We start from the raw sequence: 13801 nt of genomic DNA, 5'->3' as shown, positions 1-13801 counted from the left end.
CTGAGTCTGACTGCAGCCCCATGCGGACAGGTCCTCCCTCTGCTGCCTAGTGGTACCAGCACCAGATTGCGATGGTGAGCTTTGCGGACGTTTTCATCTTTTAGGGGAATGCTGTCCATGAGAGCATGTTTCTATTTTTGAAATGGAAACCAGTGAGAAACTATGATTTATTAATAAAAATCGACTGTAAGCCAATGTCAGAATGTGTTTTTCTCTTTGAACTGAGGTATGTATGTATAGACATAAGTTGTTTTGACTATCCTTTTTACCCTAATTTCAAATAGCATTACAACCAAATAAAATAGCATGAATCTCCTTCGACGCTGTCATGTTTCTCCATGATTTCTACGGCTAATCAATTTCAGTAGTTAGCTTATTTGAAAGTAGTTGTCGTTTAGTCAGAGGTTTCCTAGAAGTAATAAGTTTGTTTGGAAACTATATCTGATTAAAGGCCAACTTCTTATATAAGCTTCCATTGAGTTCTTAGTGTCTTTCTAAATAAGAAGATAATCTCTGCTTTATAGTAGATAGAATATCTTCTGTGACTCATTTATACCTCATTATAAATGCATAGTGTGTGATGAACAAATAGATAGATGTGGCAAGAGCTGTAATAGTTTTCTCCCTTTGTTATCTTAGATAAGGACACTTCCTAATTACAAAGTAGGCACTGAAATTATAACTATGGTCAGTCACTATGAGGCTGAGTAGGCAAATGTCACCTCATTTAAAATAAGTATGTCACACAGAGTACACTGTAATGTATTTTTAGTAGATTCAACAAGCACCTATTATGCTGGGTATTCTACTCACTGGAGATTGAGGAGTGAACAATGTTGAAATTAATGTCAGAGAAAGTGAAGTCTATCGTAGATTATTGATCACCTTTGAAATATTATTTGCTGTTGTTTGCAACCAAATCTCCTCACATTCTACTCCAGGCTCTTATGAAGAAGAGATAATGGATTTTACTGCACATTTAAGAAAGTAACAACCATGATATGAGTCACCTTCTCCTCATAAAGTTAATTTAAAATACCTCCAAACTCATTCTTAATTATTTAGATTAATCATTGCATGCAGACCAGATAGTGAAATTCAGAACCTTTCATTTTAAAAGTTCAACACAAAATTTCAGGTAAGTGAAGTCAGTCATTTTTCACGTTATAAAGCTCTCCAGCTTATAATAATAAGAGCCAATATTGGTTAAACCCTTACTGTGTGCCACACCCTGTTCTAAGCTCTCATTATGTATTATAACTCATTGAGTACTTACCACATCCTGTGTGGTATATTCTGTTATCCCCATTTCACAGATGTACAAATTAAGGCAAATAGAAGTTAAGTGTCTTGCCCCTGGTCACATAGATTATAAATAATGGAAAGGTATTTAAAACATTGGTATTTGGAATCCAGAGCCCAGTACTCTTATTTACTACAGTATTATTTGCATGTACTTAAATATGTGGACACATAAACACATATCTGTTTTACATGTACTTAGTCATGAATCTGTAGTGGTGTGGATAGCACATTTCTTGAAATGTTGAAATAATGTAATCTGTGTGGCATTCTCCCTTTTCCCTCTACTATTTAATGTAATTCTACCTTTTAATAAAAAATGTTCCTATAAAATGTTTGATAATAAAAGTTGCAGATTCTCCCTCACAGGTTCTTCAGGCATGGATTTCTTACCTGTGGTTCAACAAGAGGAGGAAGAAAAGATGAGAGAAACACACTCTTGAATTGAGTTTCTGTGAAGACTTTATCTTTTGAAACCCCTTATCAGAGTTGTCCTGATTTGAAAATGAAATGTCTTTTATATCTTGTTCCATTTTTAAAGATGTTTGTGTGGGAAACATTCATTTTCACACACTGGATGAACTAACTAGTAGACATTTTGATAGTGTGAGGGCATTCATCTTGAAGATGAACAAGTCTGCTGGCTTGTTCCTTTCTCACTCTCAGTCCAGGGGTTGCTTATATCCACGCAGGGCAGGGAGGCGTGTGTCTAACCTGACTTTGCAGTTGGGGGTTCCCAGGGCCATGCATCTTAGTTGGAGTCACCACTTTATGTTTTGCCGTTGATTAAATAATGAGCTTTTCTTCTATGGCTGTCACAGGCTTTTGTATCTCTGTTGATAGCAGCTTCTTCAATTAAAAAAAAAATAAAACACAACAAAGCAAGGCAAAAATAGGTTAAATCCTTAGAGACAGCTGATTTACTGTCTCAGTCCCTTTCCCTTATATTTTTAAGATTTGTTCTAAAGAGTGAATCATTCTTGAGAAAGAGTGTAGCTTGTATTGAAAAACATAATTTCTACTCTACAAATACCTTGGAACAAAAATCAAACCTAGGGGCTTCCCTGGTGGCGCAGTGGTTGAGAGTCCGCCTGCCGATGCAGGGGACACGGGTTCGTGCCCCGGTCCGGGAAGATCCCACATGCCGCAGAGCGGCTGGGCCCGTGAGCCATGGCCGCTGAGCCTGTGTGTCCGGAGCCTGTGCTCCTCAACGGGAGAGGCCACAACAGTGAGAGTCCCGCGTACCGCAAAAAAAAAAAAAAATCAAACCTAAGTGCTGATGGGATGAATCGTGTTAGGATACATTGAGGAATGGAGCTAAATGATTTTCCTGGGGAGAGTATACCTTGTAGACGTGACATGAGCCATCTTGAGGAACTGAGGGAGGCAGCTTGGACATGTTTTTGAACTATTTGAAAACGAATAAGTGAACTCTTAGCATTTTACTTTTTTTAGTTTTTGAAATATTGACATGGAGTAACGGTAAAGCATAGAGGCTGATCATGCTTCCGTTTTAGAATTTATGCTTTATGTGTATGTTGGGGGAGTCTAAAGTGAAAAGGTTATGAATCACTTTTCGGTGTTGTTATAAAAGAGGATTGGAATATAAATATTTCATATTAATTTATGCTAAATAATGTTATCAGATATGATGCCCTTGGTTTACAGTACTCACAGACTCATTAGTGCTTGAAAAGTAAAGATATTGTTCTTTTTCTTCAGAAACGTGCTAAGGGACAAGTGTTATTTGACAGAGTGTGTGAACATCTCAATCTCTTGGAGAAGGACTACTTTGGACTTGTGTTTCAGGAGAACCCTGAGCAGAAAGTAAGTGAAGTTATTTCAAGTTTGTTTATATCATCTTAGAAAAATACTGTGGGTAACCTGTGTAAGATTTAGCTTTCAAATAACTTATTTTATGTTTTTTACTATGACATATTTTATGTTTTTTACTATGACATATTTTATGTTCATGGGAGAAATTTGGAAAGATTGAAAACTTGTGTTTTCCTGTATAACCTTTTGCTATTGTGTGTTTGTATGCTTTTCTACTTATATCGTAAGCAGACAGAATGGAATATCTTGTACTACGTTAATTGTTAGAAACTGAAAGAACCGGTTTTAAAATTTTTATGTTGAATTTTTAGCTCTTGAATTCCCCTGTATGCTAGGACTTAAGCTTGTCTGAAAAGCAGGGAAGGAGGCATATTGGAAGAAATGTCAAGGGAAACCCATTTGTACTTGTCTGGAGAGAGTGTTTGCCTTGCTGAACAGATTAGTGGTTGTGTGGGGTGAAGGTGTTCCTTGCCCTGTGGTGTGGGTTATTGGGGGCCCAAAGAAAGGCAGGGCCCCGCCTGACTCAGGTGGTAGATTTGACCAGCCAGGACCCTGTGGAGATCTGCCTGGCACCGGGAGTGTGTTGAGATTGTTTCTGCTCCAGGAATTTCCCAAGTTACTACTAAGCAGGATCATCAGAGGGCTCTAATGCTTGATGCTAATTCCAGGGACCTTCAGGGCTTCTCTGTTTCATAAACATATTAAAAAGAGAGAAATATTTACCAGTTCTGGCAATTAACCAGACTTTAACCTCTAGCCTTGTGTCTTAGTCAGTTTGGGCTTTTGTGATAAAGTACCATAGACTGAGTGGCTTATAAACAACAGACATGTGTTTCTCATAGCTGGGGAGCCTAGGACGGTCAAAATCAAGGTGCCAGCCAATTCAGTGTCTGGCGAGGGCCCCCTTCCCGGCTCGTGGACAGGGCCTTCTCATGGTGTCCTCACATGGTGGAAGGAGGGTTACACCCTAAAGTGAAGCCCTTTTAAGTCTGTTGGATGGTGGCTGTGGGCAGACGCACTGTGATCGTTCTGTCTGAGGGTGCACAGGGCACTTGGTCTCAGTGCGCTCTCCAGCGCCTGACATTCACATCACAGTCAGTTGGTAGGTGGATATAGGCTGTAAATTTTATTTGCCCACATGCCATCATTATTTGTATTTATACATCCTGGTAATGAAATGTAGGGTACTAAGAGTGATAATTATATATACATTAAATTTTCTCAACTTACTTAGTTTGAAACCTTTGATACCTAATTGGTGGTTTAATTCTACAGTTAAACTAAAGACCATTAAATTGCATGCGGGCCTGCTGAATAGCGTGTGAGCGTTCTCATCAGAGCTCTGTTGAGAGCGCTTTTCTTAGAAGTAATAACATAGTAGACATTCGACTAAATAAACTGGGTGCTCTTTTTAGACTTTAAATTACAAGGTAGTCTTGATAATGTTTGCAACCATGTGCCCTTCTTTTGGCCCTCAGAGCTGCAAAAGAGGAAGTGATGGAAATTTGGCTGTCATTACCCACTTTTTCTGCGATTACATTTTGGTACATTCACAGGAGCATTTAATCTTTTTAAAAAAGGGAGACCATCTAACATGTTGTAGAATATGTAGAATAACATGTTCTGTTAGTAGAAATAGGATATGCTATATTAAGACATACGGTATTTCTGGAACAGTAGATTTGCGTGAGAAAGAGTGGTGCTTAGATAGAAGGACTCACTATTTTTTATTTTGCTGACTCTTATGTGTCTAATACGTATCTTTCACCTGAATCTCAGACTCATATACTTCACTGCCTACTGGACACTACACTCAGTTGTCTTAAAGCAAATGCCTCATCTTCCTCTTAAACTTCATTTGTTCCCTGAAGAGTGAGGAGAGGTTCCTTCTACTTTTTATACAAGTTCTGTCTTTTCTACCTGCTAACATCCCTCTTCTGGTTCTCTTTGTGCACAGTTCTTGCTTTGGTTTAGGCTCCTGTCATCTCTTGCTTTGACTATTTTATTAGCCTCCTAACTGGTCTAACTGTCCAGTCTCAGGCCTCTGTGATCATTCTTCATCTTGCTGCTAGATTGAACTCTCGAGAAGGCATATCCCATCTTGGCACTCACTGGCTTCAAACCATTTAATGGATACAGTCTAACCCTCTTAGTGTGAATTACAATCCTGGTCATGTGACTTGTGTCTACTTCTTTACCTCCATTTCTCAGTAACCTCTCACATACAGTCCATATTGAACACACTCCAAATTTCTCTCCTAAGGGGAGCTTTGCCAGTCCATACTATACGTGCTTGAACATACTATCCCTTACATTTGGAATATCCTTCTCATTTTTTTGGTATCTGAATGTCTACTCTTCCTTAAGATCCAACTTAGGTATCCTAGTCTGTGAGATTTTCCTTGACTGTTTTCCATCACCATCCCTCCTGCCCCCAACTCAAGGATTGAGTTGACAGTTCAGTCATGTAGACATTTAGCACAAACCTTATTTGTTTATCAGTCTTTCTCCCCATTGTTCTAGGAACTTCTTGAGGGTAGAGGCCTTACCTTTTTATCTGTGTAATATCTGTATATCTAGACATTATCAAATATTTTTAAAATACCACCTGTGTGCCATCTCACACCCATTAAGATGGCCACTATAAAAGAACAAAACAAAAACCCCAGAAAATAACAAATGTTGCTAAGGATGTGAAAAAATTGGAATCCCTGTGCGCCGGTGATGGGAAGGTAGTATGGTGCAGCTATTAGGAAAACAGTATAGAGGTTACTCAAAAAATTATAAATAGAATTACCAACTGATCTAGCAATCTTACTTCTGGGTATATATCCAAAAGAATTGAAAGCAGGATCTTGAATAGACATTTGCACACCTGTGTTCATTGCAGTATTACAATAGCCAAGAGATAGAAGCAACCCAAATGTTTCTTGATGGATGAATTGGATAAACGAAATGGGGCATATACAAGGTGTGGTGAATGGAATGTTATTGAGCCTTAAAGAAGGAAATCTTGGGCTTCCCTGGTGGCGCAGTGGTTGAGAGTCTGCCTGCTGATGCAGGGGACACGGGTTCGTGCTCCGGTCCGGGAAGATCCCACATGCCGCGGAGTGGCTGGGCCCGTGAGCCATGGCCGCTGAGCCTGCGCGTCCGGAGCCTGTGCTCCGCAACGGGAGAGGCCACAACAGTGAGAGGCCCGCAAAAGAAGGAAATCTTGTTCATCCTATAACATGGATGAACCTAGAGGATATTATATTGAGTGAAGTTAGTCACAAAAAGACAAGTGCTGTATGAGTCCCTTATATGAGGTATCCCTAGTCAAACCCATGGAAACAAAGTAAAATTGTGGTTGCCTGGGAGTGGGGGAAGGAGAAAATGGGAAGTTGTTGTTCAGTAGGTGTAGAGTTTGTTTTGCAAGATGAAGAAGTTCTAGAATCTGTTGCATAACAATGTGATATAGTTAGCGCTACTGAACTGTACACAAACAATTGGTTAAGAGGGTAAATTTTTATGTTACGTGTTTTTTACCACAATTTAAAAAAATACTACCTGTGTGCAAACCAGTGTATTTCTGCAACTCTAGCAGTAAATAATTAAGACACAGACCCTGCCTTCATGGATGTCCCCACTTAGTCCTAGTTGAGAAGACAGAGTAAAAAATCCTGAATTACACAGGTACTAAACTTTGATTACTGTTTTACAGGAAAGATTCAGGTTATTAACAGGGAAGACTTCTTAGGAGAGAAATGATGCTTAAAGAGAGATCTGAAGCGTGAGTGGGCTTTGGGCGAAGGGACATGGGAAGCACACACACAGGGCCCTGGGCAGGAATAGCTGACCGCTTGCTAAATGGAAAGACATCTGTTGTGGTTAATGGGGGGAGACTGGGTGGTGATAAGGGGTCAGATTATGCAGGGCTATCTAGGCTATATGTCTATATTTCAAGGCTTGGGAGATCTCCTTTATCCTAAGGAAAATGATTAGTCACTGATAGGCTGACGCAGTGATGTAAAACAACCAGTCTTGCCTTTAAAAAGGTCTGAGAGAGGGAATATGAGCAGGTCTGCTCATCCAAAGCACAAAAGTAGCCGTAGTTGAGGTTGTGGTAGTGAAAGTAGACGAGCCAATGATTTAGGAGAGATGTGGATTGCTGTTGACCGTCCGGCTGAGACTGGAGATCATAGAACTGTGATGGCAGCAGAATACATTGTTGTGTGCTTCTCTAATTGCTCTCCGCACGCTGGGTATAACAGTGGAGAAGTGGGGTATTAAAGGGGAGTTGGTTATGTTCACGGTGGTTATGGTTAAGAGGGCAAAAGATTGAGAAAACTGGAGATCCTGATGCACAGGTTATCAAGCTGATTATTCATAGGATCACAGGAACATAACTGAAGCTGAAATGGGCTGATAGGCTGGGAGAAAATGGCTGAGACCAAGGGATGAAAGTCCAAAGAAGTCGACAGGCAGGTACAGCGAGAATAACTGGCTAGAAGATTTAGGAGAGGAAATGATTGCATCTGAGAATGGAACAATGACATCTAATGAGGTGGAGAACTCTGTGTGGTGACACGACTGAGTGTTCAGCTATGAAAAGGGATGGCTGAGGTCAAGGAGAGGCTAAGGTCATTAGGGCAGAGACTATTAAGATAAGGTTAAGTTTGGAGGGGTTCTCCATAATGTTCTCATTGACAAAAAAGCTAATACTGAACAGGGAACTCATAATTCCTTATTTTACCCTGTAGTTTCTCTTACAAAATTCGAGATGAAAATGCTCAGAAAATTAGGCACACACTTTGTTATCTAGGCTTTAACTATAGAACAGTGGGAGAATAAACAGCAGGGTGTCCTTTCTGAAATACTCACTTTTCAGGAAATCAGTGCTCACATGTGATTGGCAATATATTTAATCATTCATATATAATCTGATTTGCCTTTGTAACTTTTGTGTTGTATATATTTTGTTTTATTCCTTCTTGCTTATGTAGACAAAATCCAGACCTCAAGATGTCTGGGCTAAAGAACTCTTATTTTTCAAATATAGATTTGTATCGTGTCCTTTTTTTTCCATAGAAAATTATTACTATTGCACCAACTCAGCTCATGCAATTTCAACAATAGGATACTGTAGGAAATAGGAATTTAAACTGCTTTTTAAAATGCTGAATATTATCTGTATTTATGGACGTTTTCAGTCACTGATCATTTCAAGATATTATAATGTAAAGCCATGGTTATTTGTATGAAAATTTTCCATGGAAAGGAATATCTCATCTTATTTTAGTGTAGTGCTGTGTCTCTCATGGTTGGAAGCCTTCCACTTTACTCTTGAGTATGAAAATCTATCATTATTAGTGTTAGAACTTTTTAATGTCTGTAGAGAACTCATGTAAACTTTACTGTGGAAAATTTCGTTAGAAATATGTGAAATCAAGCAACCTGTTATTATTTTATACACAGAATTCCCAGTCCATATAGTACTTGTATTCCTGTCTAAATGGAACCATCATTAAAGATTTTGGACTATCTTTAAAGGGAAAATATTGTCTTGAATTTTTGATGTTAACAGAGTTTGGCATCTGGCCCAGGGATTTTAATGTCACTTTGCTTCAAGTCATATTGAAAGGGGAGCTTGTTTGAAGTGTAGTTGATATCCACAGCTAACTTTATGAAAATTGATTAACGCATTTCTCTGATGGCCAGACCATTTCCTCCCCCAGAAACTAGAACTAAAAACTCTCGTATTAAACTGTTTGTCACATATAAACTATTCTTTAATAAAACTCTATATTCAATCCAGTTACACCTTATAATACCACAGACAGGTGTTGGAATCATGTTCTCCCAGATGCATAGTGAATGTTTCAATGTAACAGAGGGCCTGTAAGGTTTCTGCTAACACCAACGTGATGGCAGTGTTCTTAGACTTAATTTAGACAGAGGTATAATAAAGGGGATCTGCTTCAGTGCTATAAATTCTTTTTTTTTTTTTTTTTTTTTGCGGTACGCGGGCCTCTCACCGTTGTGGCCTCTTCCGTTGCGGAGCACAGGCTCCGGATGCGCAGGCTCAGCGGCCACGGCTCACGGGCCCAGCCGCTCCGTGGCACGCGGGATCCTCCCGGACCGGGGCACAAACCCACGTCCCCTGCATCGGCAGGCCGACTCTCAACCACTGCGCCACCAGGGAAGCCCCAGTGCTATAAATTCTTAAAGGAAAATGCAGATTTTAGACAAAATTATTCTTTACTTTTAACATTTGGTAATAGGGTGTGTGTTGGATTAAGTTTAATTTCTCTCACCTGGCAAAATTGACAAGCACCAATTTTGAAGGCCTGGCTAGGCATTTTAAAAACTTCTAACTCTGGGGTCTTGGCATCTACCCTGAAGGAGAATTAGGTGAGATAGATATTTTTGGGAGGGAGGGAATTAAAAGATAGATTTTGTGACTGTATCTTGAGTTGTTGTCTAAATCTAGTGTGGTCAGTGGCCCAAGACAGGCAGCTGGCTGCACGTTCAGACTGCTGATGAGATGCTGCTTGTGGATGGGCCTGAGCGCTCATGTCTGCCAGGTGAAAGTGGTTAGCACTTCTGTGGAGTAAAGACTGTGGGTCCTGACATTATTTGATACAGCTGTTCAGTGTGATGGGGAGGAAGCAGTCACCTGCTTGGGCTTTCTGCAGGAGGCCGTCAACAATTAGAATATTTAACCAGTGAAGGCTGGAGGTCTTCCTGACAAGCCAGTTAAAGGACTTGAAAAATGTCTCTCTACATTTGACTTCCATTAAAGACAGGAATTTCTGCACACAAAAAAATCTCTGGTTCTACTACTCAGATGGTGGTGCAGGGCCCAGCAGCGTTGTCACCACTCAGAAGCTTGTTAGCGGTGAGGAATTCCAGGTCCTCACGGGTGGCGGGAGTGTTCTGGTACTCATAGCCTCTTACGTGGGAGTGAGGCTCTTTGCAGTCAGCCTGGACATTTGGACGATAGTCTCTGAGGTTTTTTCTAACACCAACATCCTATGAATATAAATATAGTGATTCATAATCAAACTTTTATATTTTTCTAGATGTTTCTGTTGTTGGAAGATAATTGAGAATCACCTTTATTTAACACTTTCTGAGAACCAGTATTGAAAATATTATAGGGAAATGCCAGAAGACTTGGTGTTAACCAGGACTGTTCCGCTCTCAGGTTTGCAGTGGGTAAGAGAGCAGAATTAAGGAGCTTCTCTAATTAACTGACAGAAAGACTTAAGTGTGAAAAAAAAATGTGTATAGCTATTTGCTGCTTAGTTAAAATTTTTTTCTCTAACCTTCCAAGGCAGGTTTTTGGTTTTAACTTTTTCTTTGTGCCTAGATTCCTTTGACAGTCTAGTGAATTCTGTGGGCTGCTTCTCAGAACAGTGTTTGAAATGTATGTTTATAAAAAAACAGGCCTATAAAGGAAGCCAATGAATAACATTCTCAACATATTAATTTAAAAAATTGGGATAAATTCATCATCAGTATCTAATCCCTACTGTGATTTCAAAAATATTGATTAGTATAAATGATACTTTAAGATCTGCAACGACTCTAGTGTGCTGTGGAAATAGTTTTGATTCCTATGAGTGACAAAGCTAAAGGCACTGCTGATACTAGCCAGGTTGTTTTTGTTTTTCCCCCTACATTCATAATTAATAGTAATGCTAAATTTCAGCTAAAGGTTAATGAAGATAAAGAGGTGACATTTTTTTCCCCCCAGCTGATTCACAGACTCTTGATTTCATGTTCTAAGGTGATTTAATAACACTGACATTCTAGGACCACATTTTAATTTTAATTTACTTTTGTTGGAAGCCTGTGATAGGATTCTCTAAGGAGAAGGGGTCTGATTTTTAATCTCATCTGGCCCATGACTACAGTGAGCGTATTTTTTGAATCCAGAGTCTGATTTATTAACTTTTTGTGGGTAGAAGTAGTCACATAAATATTAACTTCCTTAATATATATAATATATCTCCTTTGGAAATAAAAAATTATGTGAAGAAGGGATATATACTGAAAGGTGATAGAACAGTTTAATTTTATCATTACCAAAAAACATCTACTATTAAAGGCACTAGATAAAGTCCATTGCATGTGTACTTACTCCTCAGGAAGCGTTTGAATGAATGTTTGAAGAGAACAACCCCATGGGGTAGATGATATGATCTTCATCTTGAGGGTGAGGAAACCAAGGCTTAAAGAAGATAAGGAATGAGCCCAAGGTCACAGAGTCAGTGGAAAGCCAGAATTTGACTCCATGTAGTTCTGATTCCAAAGTCTATGTATGTGGCAGCCAAATCTTCAAAAAATGGGAATGGTGCGCTCTAAGCTGTCATGGTGTGTGTGAGTGTGTGCACTTACGTCATTCTCTGATGGCTTTTTCCATCTTTTTGTGTCTGCTTGATCCACCCAGCACTCCTCAAGTGTCAGAACCAAGAAATTCATTTTTATTATTTATCTGTTAAAAAGTTTTATGTCTACTATTTACTTATAATTGATAATGCAGATAATAGACTGATATTTCTTTTAAAAGTCATGTTAAGGCATTTTTGGTTTTTTTACTTAGGAATTTATGACCCTAGGCAAAAAAATTGTATCCCACTCATGATCTAAGTGCTCATTGGAGCTAATTATTCAAATAAAAATAAACCTAAGACAAATAATATAACCTGTGGTCTTTTAAATTGATCATAGCATGGGAAGGGAGGAGACAAGCAGTGGGCCACCAGCCAACAGGTATTAATTTAGTACTTACACTGGTTGCCTAGAACTGCCAAGTCCTGTGAAGGACGCAGGGAATAATGGTCTATCCTGGCCTTGCAAAGACCTCCTTACTCCTGGGTGGGAATGGAGTTCACAGTGTGGAAGTGTGTGTGGTTAGCAGATGGGTACCAAAGGGCAAACCAGGTCGGTGGATGCAACAAGTCCTCTCTGCTGCCGCTGTTGGATCATATCAGGTAAACTCTGCCCGCTCAGTTTTTGGATGGGCTCTGAAATAAAGAGAATAAGCCACTTTGCTCTTAATATTGTGCCTGGCAATGTTGTGGAAAGTGGCCCGAGAATGACAGCGAGTCTGAATCTGGTTGGCTGGTGCACAGAAACTTATTACTCATACTCCTGGGTCTGCAGAGCCAGATTGACTCTCTGCATGCTGTGCAGAAACTGTCAGGTGACTTGTACGAGGCTTTGGTGCTTCATGTGAGAATGGACAGTGCCGGGTGGCTGGGACACAGGGTTACTTCCTGGGGTTACAGAAGATGCTGCTGCTTCCACCCTCTTACTCGGAGAACAGAGAGGTCTTTTTTTTTTTTTTGCTGTTCTGTGAGAGACCCCTATACCAATTGTCACACAGTGAAACTGGGGATTTGGAAGGGGTGTGTCTAGGCCTTTAATAAGACCAGTAGTTTCCCCTCCCCTCTCTTCTTTCTTCTGTGCTTATGTTCTGAGGGATTTTTTTCCTTTTCAGTTTGGCATGAGTTGTGTCTGATTCAGTTTTTCTTGCTGTGGTTGTTACATCCTTGGACGAAATACCAAAACACTTTTGACTCTCCTTCCCTCTCCCCCAGCCACTCCCCTGTCTGGGCCAGAGGCTGAATGATGTGTTTTTCTCATTCTTGTGCCTCATGATAGCCCGCCATTTGGGAGCCAGCTGTTGCATGGACAGCTGCTGCAGGGCCGGGAAGCTGAATGCCAGGCTCTCTTCTCGGGGGAGAATTAGAGCTGCTCCTTGACACAGCACTGGAGGTACTGCGAGAGGGTCCCATTGGCCCTTCACATCAGTGGGCCATGCAGCTGGGCCACCAGTGCTATGAAACTTAGACCAAGCTCTGGTAACTCTTTGTTGAGAGGGTTGAATATAACCAGTGTTAGAACAGAGCCATGCATACCTTGGATCCTTGCTGCCCTCAGTATAAGCCCTGAATGGTATAGTAAGACCTGTGGGGGTCTGTGCAGCTTTGCTTTCAAAGCATCCTGTTGTTACTGTTTCTTAATAGTGTGTAAGTTAATGTTCTGTTGTACCCATTCAACATATTGCTAAGATAGTAGGTTATAATTTTCTATGTAGCAGTAAACATCTTAATTGTTTGCTTTATGTATCTGAATAAAATTCTGTTTAAACACAGATGTTATAATACATGATTTGGGATGCTTTTAGAATGAATGAAACTTATTCTAAAGCCAATTATTTGAGTCAGTTTAATATATCTCAAAAATGTAATTGTTCTATTAGTGAAGATAAAGTGAACTTTAATAATGACTTGAGGATAAGGTAGAAGTATAAAAAAATAAACATATATATAGCATATACATAAACACACACACATATGCAAATTTTTTTATTGGATACATCTTTTGCCTGTAGCTTTAAAAAACAAATATTTAATGTCCTTAGAGGGTTTGAACCTAGTAGTTCAAATTTGATCTTTTTTGCTTTAAGATATTGTAGTGGTTTCCTAGAATCTTTTTTAACTTCCTCAAAGGGTGGAAATAAAGGAAAAGTGAAAGGGAGTTCCTTATGATTGTGACTTTCAACTTGGAATGAAGTTGTAAAAGGATGTTTAAATCTTCCAGGAAGGAAAATACTGGCTGCAATCTGACAGTACTTCTCCATGGCGTTGTACAGTTGCAGGCAGAAACA

At 39.6% G+C, this 13801-nt stretch overlaps 1 protein-coding gene across 18 annotated transcripts in view; it reads left to right on the top strand.

Moving 5' to 3' along the window:
- The window catches only part of EPB41L2 (erythrocyte membrane protein band 4.1 like 2), a 268070-nt gene that overhangs the window by 130234 nt on the left and 124035 nt on the right, over positions 1 to 13801 (top strand). For all 18 annotated transcript variants that reach the window (XM_029223494.1, XM_029223483.1, XM_029223501.1 and 15 more), the window contains one exon: positions 3025 to 3129. In XM_029223494.1, the coding sequence (XP_029079327.1) occupies positions 3025 to 3129 (105 nt within the window). The remainder of the gene's footprint in view (positions 1 to 3024; positions 3130 to 13801) is intronic.

This window comes from Monodon monoceros, unplaced genomic scaffold (assembly GCF_005190385.1).
Source record: "Monodon monoceros isolate NGI ecotype Baffin Bay Population unplaced genomic scaffold, NGI_Narwhal_1 Super_Scaffold_15, whole genome shotgun sequence".
In the NCBI taxonomy this organism is placed as follows: domain Eukaryota; kingdom Metazoa; phylum Chordata; class Mammalia; order Artiodactyla; family Monodontidae; genus Monodon; species Monodon monoceros.
The sequence above is the reverse complement of the archived record's forward strand: the minus strand, read 5'-3'. Positions and strand labels throughout refer to the sequence as shown.